Below are 18,060 nucleotides of genomic sequence, written 5' to 3' on the forward strand. Positions count from 1 at the left end.
GTAGACCCCAAAATAAGAAAGTCATAGTCTCAGAATTTATAAGGATTGTGAAAAACTCCCTAAATTGTCCTTATTTTTCTCAGATTTTATCATAGACCAGCATAAATCTATGGTCTGACTCCCTGTGAGCACCTGGAGAAATCCCTCCAATTAATACCCTGGTCCTTCGGAAAGCCTGTTAGAAAGTTCTGCTGCTGGCAGAGTCCTGTCTCCCCCTGAATTCCATGCATAATCTAACTCTTCTAAACTGCATGAAGTGAAAATTTCACAACTGATACTTCTTGAAGCTACTCTAGACAGGTTGTTTTTTCTGTAGCTTCTGAATTTGCATTATATGAGGACCAGTTTGCTGAGAGTGTATTTTATTTATTTGTGGGTTGCCACGGCTATTTGTTTTAAGACTAGAGCCTTATTATTGTACTATACTTGAGAATCTTTCTTCCCCGTAACTCTGTTCTTACCTTTCCAAGCCAGAAGCAAGGAGTGGGGAGGGGAAGAAAGTGGAGTTGGAGCAGTCTCTGAGCAAGACTTTGGATATGGGCCCTCTTTTGAAGACTATTCAAAAATGAATCCCCACCCCCCCAGCCAGCTTGAAATCTAGGAACTTACGGAAGCAAGGGTGGGTGTGCAGTTAGAACTATTTCACAAACAGCAGCATCACAGGAACACTAAAGACGAGTGATAAGAGGATAAGTCCTATTTCATGACAAATTGTAGAAATTGCCTCCATGCCTCTCTTTCACCAGAAAATACAGAGATCTTCTTCCCCTTCTCTAAGCCCCAGTCCCAACAGCACACCCCAAACAGAAAATGGGTGGAAAGGAGGAAAATAAACACTAGATCCTTTGTTTTCACTTTAATTCCTGAACTTGAAACTGTTCTGCCTTAGTAGAAACATATTATCTTATTCAGGAATTCCAGAATTGGCTAGCATGGTGCAGGGTGGAGGGGTGTGTGTGTGTGTGTGTAAGCAAAGCAAATTTTTTTTAGTCATGAAATACTGGCTTCTAAATGATCTGGGATATATTTGCAATGTCTGGTGTTTTCACAGAAATGCTTTCATTGCATCTGTATGGCAGGAACCTGAAAAAAAAAAAAAGGTTGGGGAGGGGGGGGCGGTCTCTAATTGAGTTCTGCTCCAGTCTGAAACCATATAAATCTAAACCTGGAAAATATCACAGAAGGTATTTGGTCCAAACTCCCTCACAATTAAAGATCTGGTTGTTCAGTTTTCACTTACATACTAGAAAACACTAGCTGTGGTAGGTTCACTGTTTTTTAGGAATTCCAGTCCATTTTTCTGGATGTAATGTTTAGGAAAACATAAATCCTTATGTAAGTGATAAAGCTACCTCCTTTTCACGTCTGTTCCTGATCTCTTCTGTCCTTGTTTTATTCTGCAAACTGTCTGCCCTGCGGAACTTGAATCTCACAGCCCCACTTAAGCTGTCTCCTTCAAACATTCCTTTTCCTAATCCAAGTTTGTCTTCTTTCCAGATCAAACTCCCCTCTTCTACATATTCAGCAAACTGCCCATAGAAATGCCTTGTAAAATACAAGACTCAAAAGGGAAGAATACCTCAGGCCTGTTTGTTCTCCCCACTTTAAGTACAGCCATCATCTCATAGGTGCATTAAACCTCTTTGTATGTGACTGTGTGATGGATTTAGCCTTGCGTACCCACTTACAAACTTCAGGCAGTTAAGTCATGAATGATAAGACCATTTTTAACACTTTTTGGTGCAGTATTCTGAAATAATATTCTAATAGTGATGTCCAAGGAGAGAAAATAGTATTAACATTTTTAAATGCTGAGAGAGACAAAGTAGAGAAGCCAGCAAGTCTCCCTCAGTGTTATTTTCTTCTTATGAAATCCACCCTGGTACCAAAACATTTGACCTTTTTTCCCCTTGAAATGTGTCCAAGCTGATAAGCCTCTGTCTGACAGCAAAAACCATACATTTTTAACTTCATAATCTCCCTCAGTCCAAACCAGCTTGTGGTGTGGAATCTTAGGTAAATATTTTTTCAAGGAGGCACCTTCTAAATGATGGAAATCTGAATGATTGATGTAAAACAGCATATTGAAGGCAATGGTGGAAAAGTATTTACTTAGAAAACATCTATCTTGAAACATTAGTCTGTAATATCTAAAGATCTCAGTCCTGCTGAGTTGTACCATTTACTACATGAATCTGTAAGCTGAATTCATTGCTCTGCAATTCCATTTATTCATTTAAAATGCATCATCCACCTCAGTGATTTGTATTGAAGCTCAAAAGTGTCAAAAATGCATCAGAATGCTAAAGCAGTAACACTATAAAATTACTGAATTTGTTACTAATAAATCGTATAGATCTGAGTTTTTTAAATTATTTTTTGAAAGCTGTATGCACTAAACGATTGATAAACAGGATAGTTTCAGTGGTTCCTACCACTAAAGTCTCCCATGTCAGATGCCATTTAGCTCAAAATACTGAAACGATGGAAACTGGGCAAAAACCAGAGTCATCACTTTCTTATTTCCGTGGGTAAGCCCCTCCTTGTAATTATCATGCTAGTAGCAGAAGCCAAGGCACTTTCCATGATTGCCTTTCATGTACATATACTTGGACCCCAAATATCTTTTAGGCAGAATTTTCTTCTGTGGTTATACCCGGTTACATTTAATTCTGAGAATATCAAATCACAGCACTTTTTTATATTGGAGGGACAAGAAAACATTTCTAATAGAATTTTACTTAAGAATGTCTAAGAATATTCATCAAAATCCTAATGCTTCCAGAAGTATTTTGGAGTAAGTTATACCTCTTGAATGTTTTCTTTTCATTAGCTCTTAAATTCATGCTTAGTTTTAAGCTTTTAAAATGATAACTGAAGGTCATTCGTTCCAAGATTTAAAGACTCTCAGTCACAAAGTGATGTTTTAAAAGATTAAAAGTCAAGATTTTCATAAAATTTTAAAATGAAATCCTGCCATTCAACAAAGTCATTTTAAAAGAACATTTTAAAAACGCATAGAATCTAATTCCTGTCCTCTCAGATACATGCCTCTAATCACAACATCCCTCCAGGTGGTCACATAGCCTCAGCTTAAATATTCCCAGTGGCTAAAAGTTTCTGACTCTGTGCCTACTCTGCTGCAGTTTCACAATATTTATACTTCATCTTTATATTCAGTCAAAAATTCATTGCAAGTTTTGTGTCTTGTTTCTAGTTCTGTCCTTGAGAAATAGGATAAATGTTTTGGCTCTCATGGTAGTGTTTCTGAGTCTCATCTTAAAGTATCGGTTTCAAATCCATTTTTAAGAATGGTCTTTTTTAAGACTCCAAGGAAAAGGAAATGCAAAATGTCACTTCTTATATTTCATAAAACTAAAACATTGCTGGCTAAAGAATGATGGCACAACAAAGGCTGCCTTGAACCCGCAGCGTGTGTGCACCCAGTACCATGGGGTTCTCTTGCACAGGACTTGTCAGATTGCAATCTGTATTTTCTCCCAGACTGCCAGCTCCATGAGGTCTAGAGTTTTGTCTCTTTCATTCATTTTTATATTGATATGGTGCCTGCATCAGAGTAAATGATAAACATATTTTAAAATAAATAATTAAATACAGGACTGTATGATTGATTCGTGAACAGATGATTGCAAGTAGAATGACTGAATACATGTATAGACAGACTCTGGAATCTGTCTACCATGAGAATACCATACAGTGTTCAAATCTCTAAAATGTAATGCTTCAACAGCCTAAAGAATAATTTTTTTTTCAGTTTTTTTTGAGGAGTGGGGTGGGGAAACCACCAGTTTAGTAACTCTTACTGTTCTGGAAGAGCAGGTTGTCATGGGCATTACTCTCCCTTAGTTTCTATTTTTAGGTTTCTCATTAAATTGTGGGGAGACAGCCTAAAGTCCACAGATGGCCAGTAGAGGTTTAACATGCATATAATACAGTCACCCAGGTGACTTCATGGGGGCACACTGTTTACATCATTGGATGTGGAAGAAGCAGCCATGACTAAGTACTCTCATGATGCAACTAGGACAGAAATTTGCTAAACCTGTCTGGGAGATTATTTATCAGAGTTAGGCCTATTGTGATCATACAGGATGATCAAGGTCAATGGAAATGTATTTGTCCTTCAGGCAAAATGGATACTTGTCCCAGAGAGTAGTTTCATTTTTGACCCATTTTGAGCATAATATCTGGGGAAATTTGGGTAGCTGTATGACAAAATCATGGAAAGTAGTGGCAGAAAGTCCAAAAGTGGGACTATTGCCATGGCCAGAAAATTGGAGCGACTAGAGATGAATGATGACTTAGGACACAGAAAAAGGCTAGAGCCAAAGTCAATCTAAGAGGCTTGACAGAGGAAGAAACTGTGGGACTTAAAATAGTCAGTTGAATATGGAATTTAGAGAATAAGAAAGTTGAGATATTCAGAGGTGGTTCTACTAAGACCTGGGCAAGAGCTATTTTATACTAAATAAATCTTAAAGATTAAGTACAAAACTCTTAATTTGATGGATGTTCTACTTTTTTTCCGCTAAAGTGAAAATAATCCATTTAAGTAGAGCAATTAGTAGTTTTATTTGATGGTTATGATGAACCAGTTTAACAATGATTATTTTATTTTTAAAGAGCATAACTGAATAAAATACCATGCTGTGCTCAGTGATTTCATTAGCTACTCCTACTGGAAGGAAGCCAAGCTACTCAGACCCCACCCATATCCAAGTTACTACACCTTTCCCATAGTAGCTTGCCCTAACTAAATATCAGTAGGCAGCCTACTGAGTGTCAGTCCTGTAAACTCAGCCTTGGAAAGCAGTGTAAGCATCACAGAGGAAGGAACTCTCCACTTAAGATCCAGAAATGGCATAAACAAGTGTCTGGGCTCAGAAAGGTTTCATGCTTTGTGGAAGGTAACAAAAACAATTGTAAGACCTCTTGGTCATGGATTTTATGACACAGGCAATAGCAAATGCCATGTGCACTTGAAGTGCTGCAGTAACAGAACTAAGCTTAGTGATACTAAAAGTAACAAAGAATAAATGAAAATTTTGTTACCTTATCTTTGCTTGTTGGTATTAACTACACAGTACAGATGACTAGCATGCTTCTAAAATGTTTTCTTTTTAAAATCTATGCAATATATGTGTGTATAGGATATATACACATATATGTATACTAATAAATACATTTCTATATGTTTGTTGGGGTTTGTATATGCACAGAGTATTTCTGAGATAACATACAAGCAACAATGTTTATCAGTGTTCACGCTGTTTATCTCTGGGAAGCAGAAAGAGGACACTACACAAGCACAGAGGAACACCCTGACTTTTGCATGTGATACTCATATGTGATGGTAGAACTTTTTATAAAAAGCATGTTCCACTTTTATAATTTGAAAAATCTAAACATTTAAAATAAAATTGACATGTAAAAAAATAGAACTGCTGCTCTACATTTTCTAAGACATGGATATTATGAGAAGTCTAGTAAATGAATTCCAGAAATCCTTTAGGCAAAGAAACTCACTAGGTCTGAATTAAAGCTACTTACTTGTTGAGTATCTCAGTGCAAACAGATCTGCCTATGCACTAAGGCCATCTAGTATGAAAGGATGGGCAGCAACTGGGCACGTGAGGCTTTCCATCAGCCGTCACTAATTTCATGGCTGTGAACTTGCCAGCTAAATTCTTCATTTCAGAAATTGCATTAGTTTTAGGTTATAACCTCTACAGAGGTAACCAAAACTCAAAGTGAAATTCCTGGCTTTGGTGTTTATTTCCTTCTTGGCTTCTGTTCTTTATCAAGCCCTTGAATGTGCTATAGCACAGCTTAACTGGGGTCTATTTCATTAAATGTGCAATACTGGAATATAAGGCTTCAAGAATGACTACCGTTAAGGTTATATAATGTTGTCTTTTAAACTCTCGGTTTCTCATCCCTCTATCAGCCTAATCTAAAAATGGAATCCCAGAGCAGACAGTGCCACAACACAAAGGGTTCTCCTGAGCCAGACACAGGGGAATGTCAGCTAAGCCAGCTACTCTTTGTAGTGCCATCTCATTAGGTTTTATAGAAAATTGTGTTTCTATAGGTACATAGTTTTATACCTTTTAAATTAAAGTTACGTGGATTTTCAGACCAGGGCCGTGACTGTTTGCTTATATACTTCCTGATGGCCCATCAGAGGGGATACTACAGTTGGGAACTCCTGGGGCACCTGCCGTTTGCTCTTTCTGAAGCCCAGGACTGTCACATGCAGTGGCCAATTAAAAAAAAAATGCTACAGGAGGTAGATTTAATGTTGAAGTCATTAAATGAGTCACTTTTCTGCTCATTTCTGATATTTTTTTTAGGGGAGGTGCAAAACCCAAGTTCTCAGGGTATTTGTTTTTTCAAAGAGATACTTGCTTTGGTCATATATCATTTCCCATCAATAATGTAGGACTCTAATGCCTTTCTTTTTTTGGTTTGGAACATTTCCAAATGCACCAGGACCACTACAGTAGTCATTACCTCATCTACTTCCATACCGAGGATTTATGTGTGACTTCAGTTAGCGCTATTTGAATTGGCCCATAGCCACCTGTACCCTAAATTTTCTCTGGGCTGCTTCGAAGCATCACAGAGAAATATGAGTTGGTGAAATCTGAGTCCTTCATCCCAGCAATGGCAGCTGGTAACTGGCTGTGTGGCCAAATGTTTGGCTCAGTCTACGGAACGGAAGGCACCATTTGAAGCCAGATTCCAGTCTGTTTTAAGGATTATATTTCTGTCATCAGTATCTCCTTGACAAGTCCCACCAACTGAAAACCCCCCAACAGAAGCCCAGTGATTAAATTCTCCTGGAACTTTTTTTTTCCAGCTTCTTGAAATAATCTACTGCAGTCCCCTTTACCCTCACCAGAAGACCTGAAGGATAGTTCCATTTGTAAGACTGATGTATAGAAATAGATTTCTCACAACCAATCCATTCTCCCATCGCTGGATATAATGCCAACAATATAATTTTGAAACAACTAAGGACAAACTAGTCCCCATCTGCTGAGAGGCTATTCCATCTTAAATTCAGTGTATCATATCTGTACTTTCAAAGTGATATGCGACCAAAAGTGAATCCGATAAGCAAGGCATCACCACTGGACCTTTAAATTAAATGTAGAGAAACAATCACTTATGTCCACATGCAGAAACACTAGGGAAACACTTTGTGTCTAAGAGCAAAATGGAAGAAAGCTCAGAAGACATAGGTTTAGTCTGAAGCAAAAAGGTCACCCACTTTCATTTCTGCCTTATAACCAAGTCAAGTAGGTATTTTCAGTGAAAGAAGACTCTTTCTGCTGGTACTTTAGTTATCACAGAGTCCCTAACAGAGGTACCTATTAGTACCAGCTGGTCTGTGGCAGGATTAGAACCTGTAATTCCACTGCCAGAGAGATGTTTCTGGCTAGACTCCCATAGAAGTTTGCACTAAGAACATTCTGATAGGGGAAATAGAGAAAAGAATGTTACTAGACCACACTGTACATGAATAATGGGGCTATAGTGCTATCAGATACAACCTTGGAACCTGACAAGTAGTAGGTGAGGCATCCATCCCAAAGATGCAGGCATCTCGGGAATCTGGCAGTGGAACTCATGAAACAAGGCTTTGTCCTGGGACAAGGCGTATGTGGGATAATGAAAGCCAAAAACAGAAGGAAAACCTAAAATGGGCCCCCTCTCACCACTGTACCCAAGAGTCTATTAGCCTCTGTGCAACTTTCCAGAGACTGTTTTCTTGCTTAAGTGAGTTATTTTGACATATGTTGCTACTTTTGCTTTTGCTATTTTATTTCAAGTCGATTAGCCTGCTTTCTGTTATCACTCAGAAAAGTCTAAAAGTAAACGCTGTCATAGTGCTCCATTTCCTGTAACCACAGTTCCCACACAGGGTTTTCTGCTCTGCAGTTTCAACAGCACTTAAATTGAGTGGTTCTGCAAACTAGCTATGGGCCTTTGTTTAATCCATTGCTCATCTCTATTGCAGCAAAAGGCAAAGATGGCTACACATAGGCAGTACGGAGCTGGACAAACAGCCCAAGCTGAACCAGTCCTCCGTGGCTATCGGCAGCAGCTCCGAAACCTGGGCTGACCCCTGGGTTATACCTCTCTGAGGTACCTCTGAGCACAGACAACTCCCATGCCACCTCGCCATACCTCAGAGATATAGCACACAAGTTGATAGTATCCATGTGGCACTCCCCAGCTCCTGTATAACGAAAAGGGATTAGGGAGGGAGAGCAGACATGCAGAAAGTCACTAAGTAGTCTTAGTATATTTAGTCTTGGAAATGGAAGTGGTGTTACAGTTCTAGTTCTGCAGGATATCCAGAGGATTTTAAAAGACCTTCAGAGTCTTATGGTCTTCAAAGACTGAATGTAAAGAGAACAGATCATATCATTTTTTAAATTGATGGGTAGTTACAGTAGAATTGTGCAGTACAGGGGAAAGATGAATGCGTAGGGGAGGAGGGAGCAGTGCCATTTATACGAACATCCTTGAATCTTTAAAATAAATTATACAAGTGAACACAGAAATCATGCTACTTGCTGGAAGCAATAAGGATCAAATTTTGTGGAACTCGTAGTCCACAAATCTCCAGGTATCCTGCCTCGTCCTCAGTGGGCTATCATGTTCTGTTGTACATCTTGGTAGCCCTTAAAATCTGGTGGCATGGTCTCAGATTCTTGCAAGACAGAGACAGATTTATGGATTCCATCAGCTTCTTCCAGGGGAGCTGCCCGATCGTCAGGAGGGCACAGGTGATTCGTTCATTGAGGTTCTCTTAGTCTGTCTACCAGGGTCAAACAGCAGTTTCCAGATCCTCATGGCCAATGATCTTATAGTTCTGGCGGCTTTCTAAGTAAGCCGCCAAATCTGGGTCCCCGGCCTGCTGTGCTCTGTCTTGAGGTGTCTTACCCTATAGGTAACAGTGAAAAGGAAAGAGACATAAACACTTGGGATGAGATTAAAAAAAAAAAAAAAAAAGAAACAGAGCTACTCAAAGATTACTCACTAAAAAAGATCCTTCCATGTTTGCTGTTTCAGAGTTCACAAGACACTTTCAAGTCTATTATTTGATGTAAGCATCACATCATGTGAGATACACAAGATCAAGAGGAAGAGATCACTTTTCAGAGGTGGGGCTTCCATTTAAGGAAAGGGAGGTTCATGGAGTAACCACAGATACGTAGCAGGAAATCATGCAGCACATAGAGTTTGGGAACGCACGTCCTTTGTAGAAGGGGGATAGAAATCACTGAATAGAAAAGTGGGGAAGCAAGCATTCCAGTGTCTAGTTTGGAATTCTTTCTGTTTTACTAAACTCTGGGAAGTAACAAGCAGAAACTAAGAGGAAGAAATGGTCAGAAACAATCTAAAGGGGTTTCTTTGTTGGTTTCAAAGTCTTCAGTTAGGTTCTCTCCAATTTAAAACTATCTCATCTCCAAAAAGTGAGTTAATTCTGACTATAAAAGTGATGGATATTGATTAAAAAAAATCATGGGAAAGTAGAAAAGCATAAGGAAGAAAATAAAAATACCAGTAATTCCACTACACTAAGATAACAGCTGTTAACCTTTCATAGAGTAACTATTTAATCTTTTTTCTATAGCTCTATACGTATTTTTATTAAAATAATACCATACTTTGTTTATATCCTGTTATATAATGTGCTTTTCCACTTAATAATATATCAAACTTTGTCATTAAATGTTCTTTATCATTTTAAATGATTGTATAATTTCCTGTAGTCTATTAAAATGCTGTTATGTATGTTTTTACACATACACATGATATATATTTTTTATTTATTTATTTTTAAATTTTTTCTTTTACACATGTTATTTTTGAAATGAGGCCAATGAATAGAAGTCAGCAGCAGGAGGAAGCATCTCCTTTCTTTTGAATGTTTACAGATATTACTTAACACTCCTTGAAGCTTCTGATTTTTGTTCAGTGACACCTATTTTAAAATGATATTAAGTTCCAAGGAAAGGGTAGAGGCATGATCATTGTACCAAAGAAATAGCTCCATGTATAAAAATGCACACAAGTATTACAAAAATTACCTTACACTTCTCAGCCTCTATCTCATCTGTTAGAATGGGTGGTGTCAACCTCAATTAAGTCTGATCCTAGTAGCCTACGAGGGTCTGTGGAGTAGAAGATAAAAGGGAAGTAACGATGGCTCTGGATTCTTTCTTAAATTGTACTTATTTAGTAGGGATATAATATTTAACCACTAGCTTCAAATTCCTATAATAATTTTATTCAACTTTACAGTATTTATTTGTAGGCTATCTTGTCTTTAATGTTAATGAGGTTGTGATTCCCAGTTTTCACATATTCAGAGATGGACTGGGATGGGCCTTTGAGTTGATTTTTAGGGTATCATTCTCTATGGAAAGAAATTCTCAAAGTATTGCTTCTCTCCAAAAAATTCCAGGAGAAGATCCAATCATAATTATCACATTCGGCTCTCACCTAGCCAAAAATTACAGAATGGAAAAATTAAAGGATCCCTGAAAAGGTTGAAGCATAGCTCTAGCACTTCATATGGTAAGATCTCTAAAACAAAATGTTGGGTGAAAAGTTGTACAGTACCATGTACAGTATGACTTTACCTACTTGAAGAAACTGAGAGAGGAAAATAGACATACTCACGTGTGAAGAGAGATCATTAACGTTTTAATGGTATATAAGTCCAGATTGTGGGATTTCTAGCAATTTTTACTTTTTAAATTTTTGCACTGCTAGAGTTTTCTGTGTGAGAATGCACTACATTTATAGTCCTAAAAATAATAAAATTGTTTGATTTTTGGAAAAAGCACACACATACATAACAAAAAATAGAAAGGAATTTCAAGGAACGTTGAGCCCATTTATCTGATTCAGAAACTTAGAAAGATAAAAACAGCCATCTGCTTGGGGGCCGGTCTCCTGCCCAGTCTTTTACTTGTCCCTCTATTTCACATTGCTCCTCCCTTCTCTTTTATCACCTGAGTTGAGACCAGTCTCTTTGTGGCGAACAGGCAGTGGCCCTGCTGTGTTTGACTGGCTTCAGCAAGGAAGGCCAAGTTCACGTGAAATCATGGCCTCAGCTGATCTGCCTCAATGGGTTATGTTTCTTAATCATGTTACACATCAAAGCACTTAAGTACAAATATCATCTAAGAAGAATATCATATTGAACAATTATCTGCCATTTGGAATCCTATACCCAATTAGCTAGCCAGACAGGTAACAGACCAGCTAGAAACCAGGATCCAGCTTAATGTTTTTGGTAGCCTAGAGCTATCAAAGTGAAGGCATCCAGGGACCTCAGAGAGCAAGTATCTGGTGGGTTGAAAGGGAAGTGGAGACTCACTCAATGAAACTGGCTCAGAAAGGAAAGACAGGTCCACACCAGAAGGTTCTGTCACAATGTGCACCGCAGTTGGAGGAAACCTCAGGGTGAAAACCACACATAAGTAGGTGCTCATGCCTTAAACAGGTCTAATGGGGCTTCAGTCATTATTAGGCTTCTAAGTCATTTGTCTGTGTTTCTTGCCTACATTCATTGACCCAAAGCAGGTTACTTAGCACGCACTTAATGAAGTGTTCATCTATATATTAAAATTCTTCGTAACCCTCTAGAGTTAAGTGGTTTGTCCTTTCCTGTCTGAGTCTACTCAAGGTGCTTTAAAATTCTCAGAGCTGATTGTGAACATGAGCATGACCTCAGATCATCAGAGACAACTCCTCCATGGGGTTGATCTTCCGTATTAACTCTTCTCTCTGGCCCTCTGTCTCTCTCACAGGCTATAGTCCCTGGTCAACAGTTCTAAGCTTCAACTCCTCCTTCATTCCAGCTTTCAACACTTTCCATGGGGCCTCTCTGTAAACTGGAACAACTCATGGTTCAGCCTGATCTCCCATCCTGGGAGTGATTGTTAATCACTTAGGCACCCATATATGGAGCCACATAAATCATGGATTTTAAGCTATTCTGGATTAAGTAGCTGAAGGAGAAATCCCAAAGAGGCATCTCGGTAGCCAGGCTGGTGTATTTTGAACATGGTCCTGACCCCTCTCCCAGCACTTTGAACCTCACCTCTCCACAGCATGGCTGCTGGCATTCAGCAGAAGAACCCCAAAGTCTGAAGGTCAGTACATTCAGAAGTTTATTAAGTCCCATAGGCAAGCACACACCCTCCCTTTGTGCTTATACATTTAAACTGCAGTTTCTCTAAATGAAACACTTTATTTTTTCCTCCTTTTTCCAAAGCCCCAGGCACTTCCATAAGTATAGAAAGGATGCCTTTGCTATGGGCACAAGTGAAGGCAGTGGTGCCAGAGATCTTGCTCAGTGGGAGGATGTTTGCACTCACTCATGAAGTTACCTTGGAGTCCGTCTTTCTCAGAGATGCTCCTGCGTCCACCAGAAGCTGGCACACAGCCCGGTTCCGCTGGCAGGCGGCCTTGTGCAGTGCGGTCTCACCCCTAAATCAAAGATGAAATGGGAAACCTCCCATAAAAGGGTTGGAGGCAGGAGTGGGGGTGGGGTAAGGGCAGCAGGGAGGGGAGTGAGGATAACATCCTGCCCCTGCTGCTGGCGTTCTGTGCCCCTTGGCCAGTTTCCCTGTCTTTAGGTGAGACCAGGGCTGCAGGGCACAGCCAGGGGAGGTGTGTGAGGGGGTCCTAAAAGTGCCTTGAGTTAGTCATCAACTAACAATAGTATCTGACTCCAGCCTCTTTTTTAAACAGTGATTTTGTTTTAAACTACTACTGTCTGATTTAAGTGATACTCAATGGCACTGTGAAATAGACTGATGTGTCTGAACACTGTGAAGTCACTCTTTCTGTGTATACATTTGGGCAGAGCACGAGGGACACTAGATAAAGTGCACACAGGAACAGTGATGGAGGACCACATCACAGTGCTTGGTGACAGACCCTCTGGACTGGGAGGATCTCCTGGGAACTCAAGTTCAAAGAACCAGGCAACACCCACCTGACCCTGCCTGCTGATCCCTTGTGAGGGGCAGCCACAGAGGATATCTAGGAGGGACAGTAAGACTTTGGGAGAGTTCAGGAACCAAGGCTGCCCTCAGGTGGCAGCAGGCCTGAGGCCAGCCACTCAGTATGGGAAGTGGCCAAGGGAAAGTGGCTATTCCCCCCTTCCCCCACCATGAGCAGTATAGGGAGGAGGATATTCCCGTTCTGAGTCCAAATTTGAAGAGACATTTAATGCCAAAGTGTTTTATGGAAAATCACACGCTATCCTTAGGCAAACTGGGGTGAGTGATAACCTTGTCAATGGGATGTGGTATGTTGGACAGTTTCTTTTATGTCAGTAACTCATGGCTAAACCTCTCCTACTTGTTCTCCATTCTGTTCATTTCTGCTTTTCCTCCTCCTGATGTACTTAGCCACTCCCTACCCCATCCCACTCCACTCCACTCATTCTTTATCCCTTTTCGAATTTCACTGAAGTTCTCTAGAGGCTGCACATGACATCCAGGGGTAGATGTTTAGCCTTTCTTTGTTCCTGTTTGGGGAATAATAGCTATTTTGTTGTCCTGGGAATGAGAAAGTTGAAAACAAATGTTATCAGTTTGAGGAACATCCACAGAGCTGAAGGCTTTCTCAACCAGGGTTCCTCTTCTGAAGCACAGAACATGGAAATGGTGGAGTTACTATGTTCTTGGGTTCTCCATTGGTTGCAAATAACTTGTCCCATTCTAGATTCAGCAAAGAGAAACTGTTTCACTACACAAAACGGATGCCTTAGGACACTAGGGCTTAACTTTCTTACAAATCTCACTTGAGAAAGAGAAATGTGATGGGTAATTAAGAAGTAAGTGCATTTATTTAGACTTCTCTGTAGTTCAGGATGTATCAGTGCAGCAGTACCTTGCTTGTAGAAGGCTCTGAATGATGACTGGCAATGGCTGTGTGTGCAATCATCATGACATAGGCCATCTATTTTTACTGTGTAATTTTTAACTTAGAAGATTAGCCCTGCACAGTTATAAATACATTTGAAAGTAGGTATTTTTATCACTGACATTAAAATTATCTATTGTATGCCAAAGAGGCTGCATTCTTCTAGATAGGTTCTGAAGGAGATAATCTAGTCCACGTAATGAAAGGCAACACTCACGTTTCACTGTCCGCCATATCCAGTAACTCGGAAGGTCCTAAAGAAGAAGAAAGCAAGATGCCCATCAAAAATAAGTTCAAAAACTAACCATTAACAAAATATTGTAGTGACAAAAGTAAAATGCCTTGGGAAGCTGAGTAAGAAAGAGTATTTGGTGATAGGGATATTAAGACCACCTCCCCTCCAAAAAAGAAAGGATCCGTCTTCCCTCTCCCCGTCAGTCTCCCAGTTACCACCAGCAGAGACGTACGGATTAGGAAATACAAAAGAATGATATGACCTCTGCCATCAAGAAGCTGTCAGACAAGTTGAAGAAATAAAATTAATTGGAACAGAATAAATGACAATTAAGTGGCTACTTAGGGAGGAAAAGGACAATCAGGCTTTAAGGACTGTTTCTCGTTTTCTGGGGACAGGTTGTCTGGATGGAGTCTATGCAGTATAACATTAAACTGCAAGAGACCATATTATTAAGTGTCCTTTCTCTGACATAGCACAGCAGGTTACACTGTCACTATATCATTCGGTCCAATCTCTTTATTTTAACAATAGGGTAAAATTCTATTTTTCATAAAATTTGCCTTCCAAGATCTAGAAGAAATGTTCTGTATAAACATCAAATGATTATAGATGCTTCATTAGGAACTGAAATGTTCTGGGTTTTCACACATTCATAATTTCTCACTTGTTCACTAATTCATTCAACCTGCAGATACTGCTTGGAATGTACACCTTTCCACCTTCTGCACCACTGCTTTCCTACCAGCCCTCCCTGCAGTTCCTTACCTGCGGGTATCAGCTGACACACCTTTTCTCCATGAAGCCCTCTACCACTCCTAATATTGCATTAAATGCCCTGCCTGTTTGTTCCTTCACTTCATGTACAAACTCTGCTTCCTATAATTGGGAGGGCAGTTAATTAATTGCCTAAGTTGAGATTATTCCTGACAAGTAGGGATAGATGATTACCTTACTGCTCATAATACTGGTCTAGCCAAGACTTGCCTCTCTCCACAACTAGACTTTGGAAACCCCTGAAGCTGTGGCCAGTGCCTTGTCCACCACTGTGTCCTTCCTTAGTGCCTGGCATGGAGCCTGGTGCCAGGCAGAGGCTTAAACATTTGGCTGAATTAATGAATAAAGGTGCTCGGAGGTGCCAAACATGGCTGTAGGTACTGAGCACTATAATTTTTTAGAAGTATGGTCCTGGTGATTTGCGCTCCATATTAGTGGATATCATTATCATGGAAAATCTGCTTGTGTAGTTACTTACTATCTAATTAGAAGAACAGGAAGAAGAGGTTAGGACTTTTGAACTACGAAAGTCATTGGTCAAGGAGAAGATGACTGGGATGTTCACAGTCCTCCTGGTCATCTGGGAGCTAAATTGTCAGCTCTGCCTTCTCCTTCCCATCTACTAGCCATCAAGGTTGAGTGAATCTTCTCTTGCAATGTCTGTCCTATTTGTTGCTCCTACTTGTCCTATTTGACAAAGAAGCTTCCTAATAATAGGTCTCTGTCAGGAAAATAATTAGCACAGAAGACTGTTACTAATTAAGAATAGATCTTATAACATTTAGATTTCCAGGTTTCAAGTTCATTGTATGTCCTGTGCCTTCCCAAGTATTTAAATATTGAGGTTCACGGTCTTTCACTTGGAACTATCCTTCCTCAATTTGTTCTCAAGATTCCTTTGTTTGTTTGTTTTTGCATAAGCTAAACTGGTAGCTGCACAATTGCTCACATACTTCTCAGGCTTTCCCAGCTCTGAGAGCTTGCTCTGCTAACTCTCCCTATCCAAAGCAGGATTTTATACCACACACCTCAATCTTATACATTCTTTAAAGCCCAGTGTGTGGCAAGGTCCTCTGAAAAGGCCACCTTTGACAGAAGGAATCATCCTGTCTCTGAACTCCTGTAACATTTACTTGGGTCTACACTTGGACTGTGTATTTGCTTTTCAAGTATATGCCTTGTCCACTTAAATCATTCTAAGTCTTTTGAGTGTAAGAACACTTACTATTTTTGATATCCCTCTAGCACATTCCCTATTTTACAGATTCAAGGAAGATTTAGTTAATTCATTTTTTGTTCCTCAGTCCTGTGATTCCAAGGAAACATGAATGATAATCCCCCTGTACCCCTAAAGAAGGTGCAGAGCATCCAGTGCAGTGATTAAGAGTGGGAGTTCTGGAGCTGAACCTCCTTGGCTCAAAATCCCAGCTCTGTCCGCCGCCTACTGGATCTTGAACAGGTTTTCTTTTTCTCAGTCCCTTGACTGTCACATATATAAATCAGGATTAATAATAATTATCTCACAGGTTTGTTATGAGGTTTCATAAGTTAATACAAATAATGTGCTTAAAACAGTAGGTGGGGCACTATATGCAATGCCTAAAGTTTAGATATTATTATGTGTCCTAAGCTATTGGAGAAGGAGATATAAAAGGGCCCCTTGGCTCCTGCTTAGATTTGAAGTGTCAACTCACAGCCTCTGTCCTAGAACCAAGTGTTCCAGGCCTAGTCAGTTGCTGGTGAGACATCCTCCACAAGGCCTGGAGCAGGAAGGCTCACAGTGCCCAGTGGTCCTCTTAAAGAGTCCCCGCCACCTTCAGCAGACCTTGCAGGCCATTCATTTTGAAAGGAACTCCATGAACATGAGCAGCCCAGCCTCAGCAGTAGGCTCTTCCCAGCATTACTGCTAATTGCACACACATTTAGGCAACAGAAGCCTTGTCTCATTTCCTCCTTTCCTGGCACTGTCATCTGGTGCGCTCAGAGCTGCACCCACGGAGGGTCCACAGACTCCGGGGTCCACGCCCCCACGCAGTGTGAGGACACTGAAGTGGTCTAACCTGTGCTGAAACGGCGGGGGCATGACACTCTGAAAGGGGGACAAGGAAGAGAAGGAGCCTTGTTCCTCAAGTTTCTGACAAGAATCACTACAAGCAGAGTCAACCCTGGATGACTGTAGAGCTGACTAACTTGTAAGTCAGGCAGGCCTGTAGCTGTTTATCATCTCCCCGTTCTCTCTAATCCTCTGCAGTTGACAGAGGTGAGAAAAAAGAGGTGCTGATACTAAAACAAGGTACTTTTGCTCTTAATTAATATCCAAAGAAACTCCAGTTAAAGATTTCAGGAGTGGCTCTGGAATGCTGGGCTTTTTAAGTTGATAGCAAAAGGGGGCTGCAGAAGAGGAAACGAGGAGTGAGTGCCAGGTGCAGCCGAGACACGGCTGTAGCTTCCCCACTTATCGTCAGTGACCTACTGAGAGCTATGTTGAACAGTATATCGTGCTGTTTAATAGTGCCCCGTGTGGGTTAGTAGCATTGGTGTAAGATTTGGGGGCAGGGGGAGGAGGGTGGCCAGAGGAACAAAAACAATCAACAAAGGCCACAAAAGTTTTCTCTTGAAAGGAAAAAAGTATGTTAAAAAAAAAAAAAAAAAAGCAACTGTGATTTTTTGGAAAGTTAATTTGAGTCTTACTCATAAGGTAAAGAACAAGAGAAAGAAAAAGATGATGGAATTCCTTCAATATATATAAATGGGGGAACATTTGGATTTGGGGCCTACTTAGTTTGTATTTCCTGTGTACATATGTCTCTTGTGGATACTATGCATCTCCCCTAAGGAATTTGAAGGAATGCCATGAAATTGTCAGTGGAAAACTCACAATTGTTCCCTGAATATAAAATAAATCTTGGCTCTGTGTCCCTCCCAGGGTTTACTAAAATACCCACACTCCATCCCAGAGCTGACCTATACCAGAAAACAGCTGTTGAATCTTTATTGAGGGGATATGGGTACAAATTTCTCCATGAAATTTTCAGAAGATGATGATCATTGCCCTTCTT

At 40.2% G+C, this 18,060-nt stretch overlaps 1 protein-coding gene and 1 long non-coding RNA gene across 4 annotated transcripts in view; one reads left to right on the forward strand and one right to left on the reverse strand.

The window, feature by feature from the left end:
• LOC116664820 overlaps positions 1-18,060 on the forward strand; it is a 70,741-nt gene that overhangs the window by 15,481 nt on the left and 37,200 nt on the right. The window lies entirely within an intron of this gene.
• The window catches only part of DGKI (diacylglycerol kinase iota), a 397,841-nt gene continuing 386,550 nt past the window's right edge, over positions 6,770-18,060 (reverse strand). For all 3 annotated transcript variants that reach the window (XM_032483433.1, XM_032483435.1, XM_032483434.1), the window contains 3 exons: positions 14,207-14,243; positions 12,444-12,543; positions 6,770-8,980 (listed from right to left, as the gene is read on the reverse strand). In XM_032483433.1, coding sequence (XP_032339324.1) covers positions 8,864-8,980; positions 12,444-12,543; positions 14,207-14,243 — 254 coding nt within the window. In that variant the 3' untranslated portion in view covers positions 6,770-8,863. The remainder of the gene's footprint in view (positions 8,981-12,443; positions 12,544-14,206; positions 14,244-18,060) is intronic.

The sequence above is a fragment of the Camelus ferus genome, chromosome 7 (genome assembly GCF_009834535.1).
Source record: "Camelus ferus isolate YT-003-E chromosome 7, BCGSAC_Cfer_1.0, whole genome shotgun sequence".
Lineage (NCBI taxonomy): Eukaryota > Metazoa > Chordata > Mammalia > Artiodactyla > Camelidae > Camelus > Camelus ferus.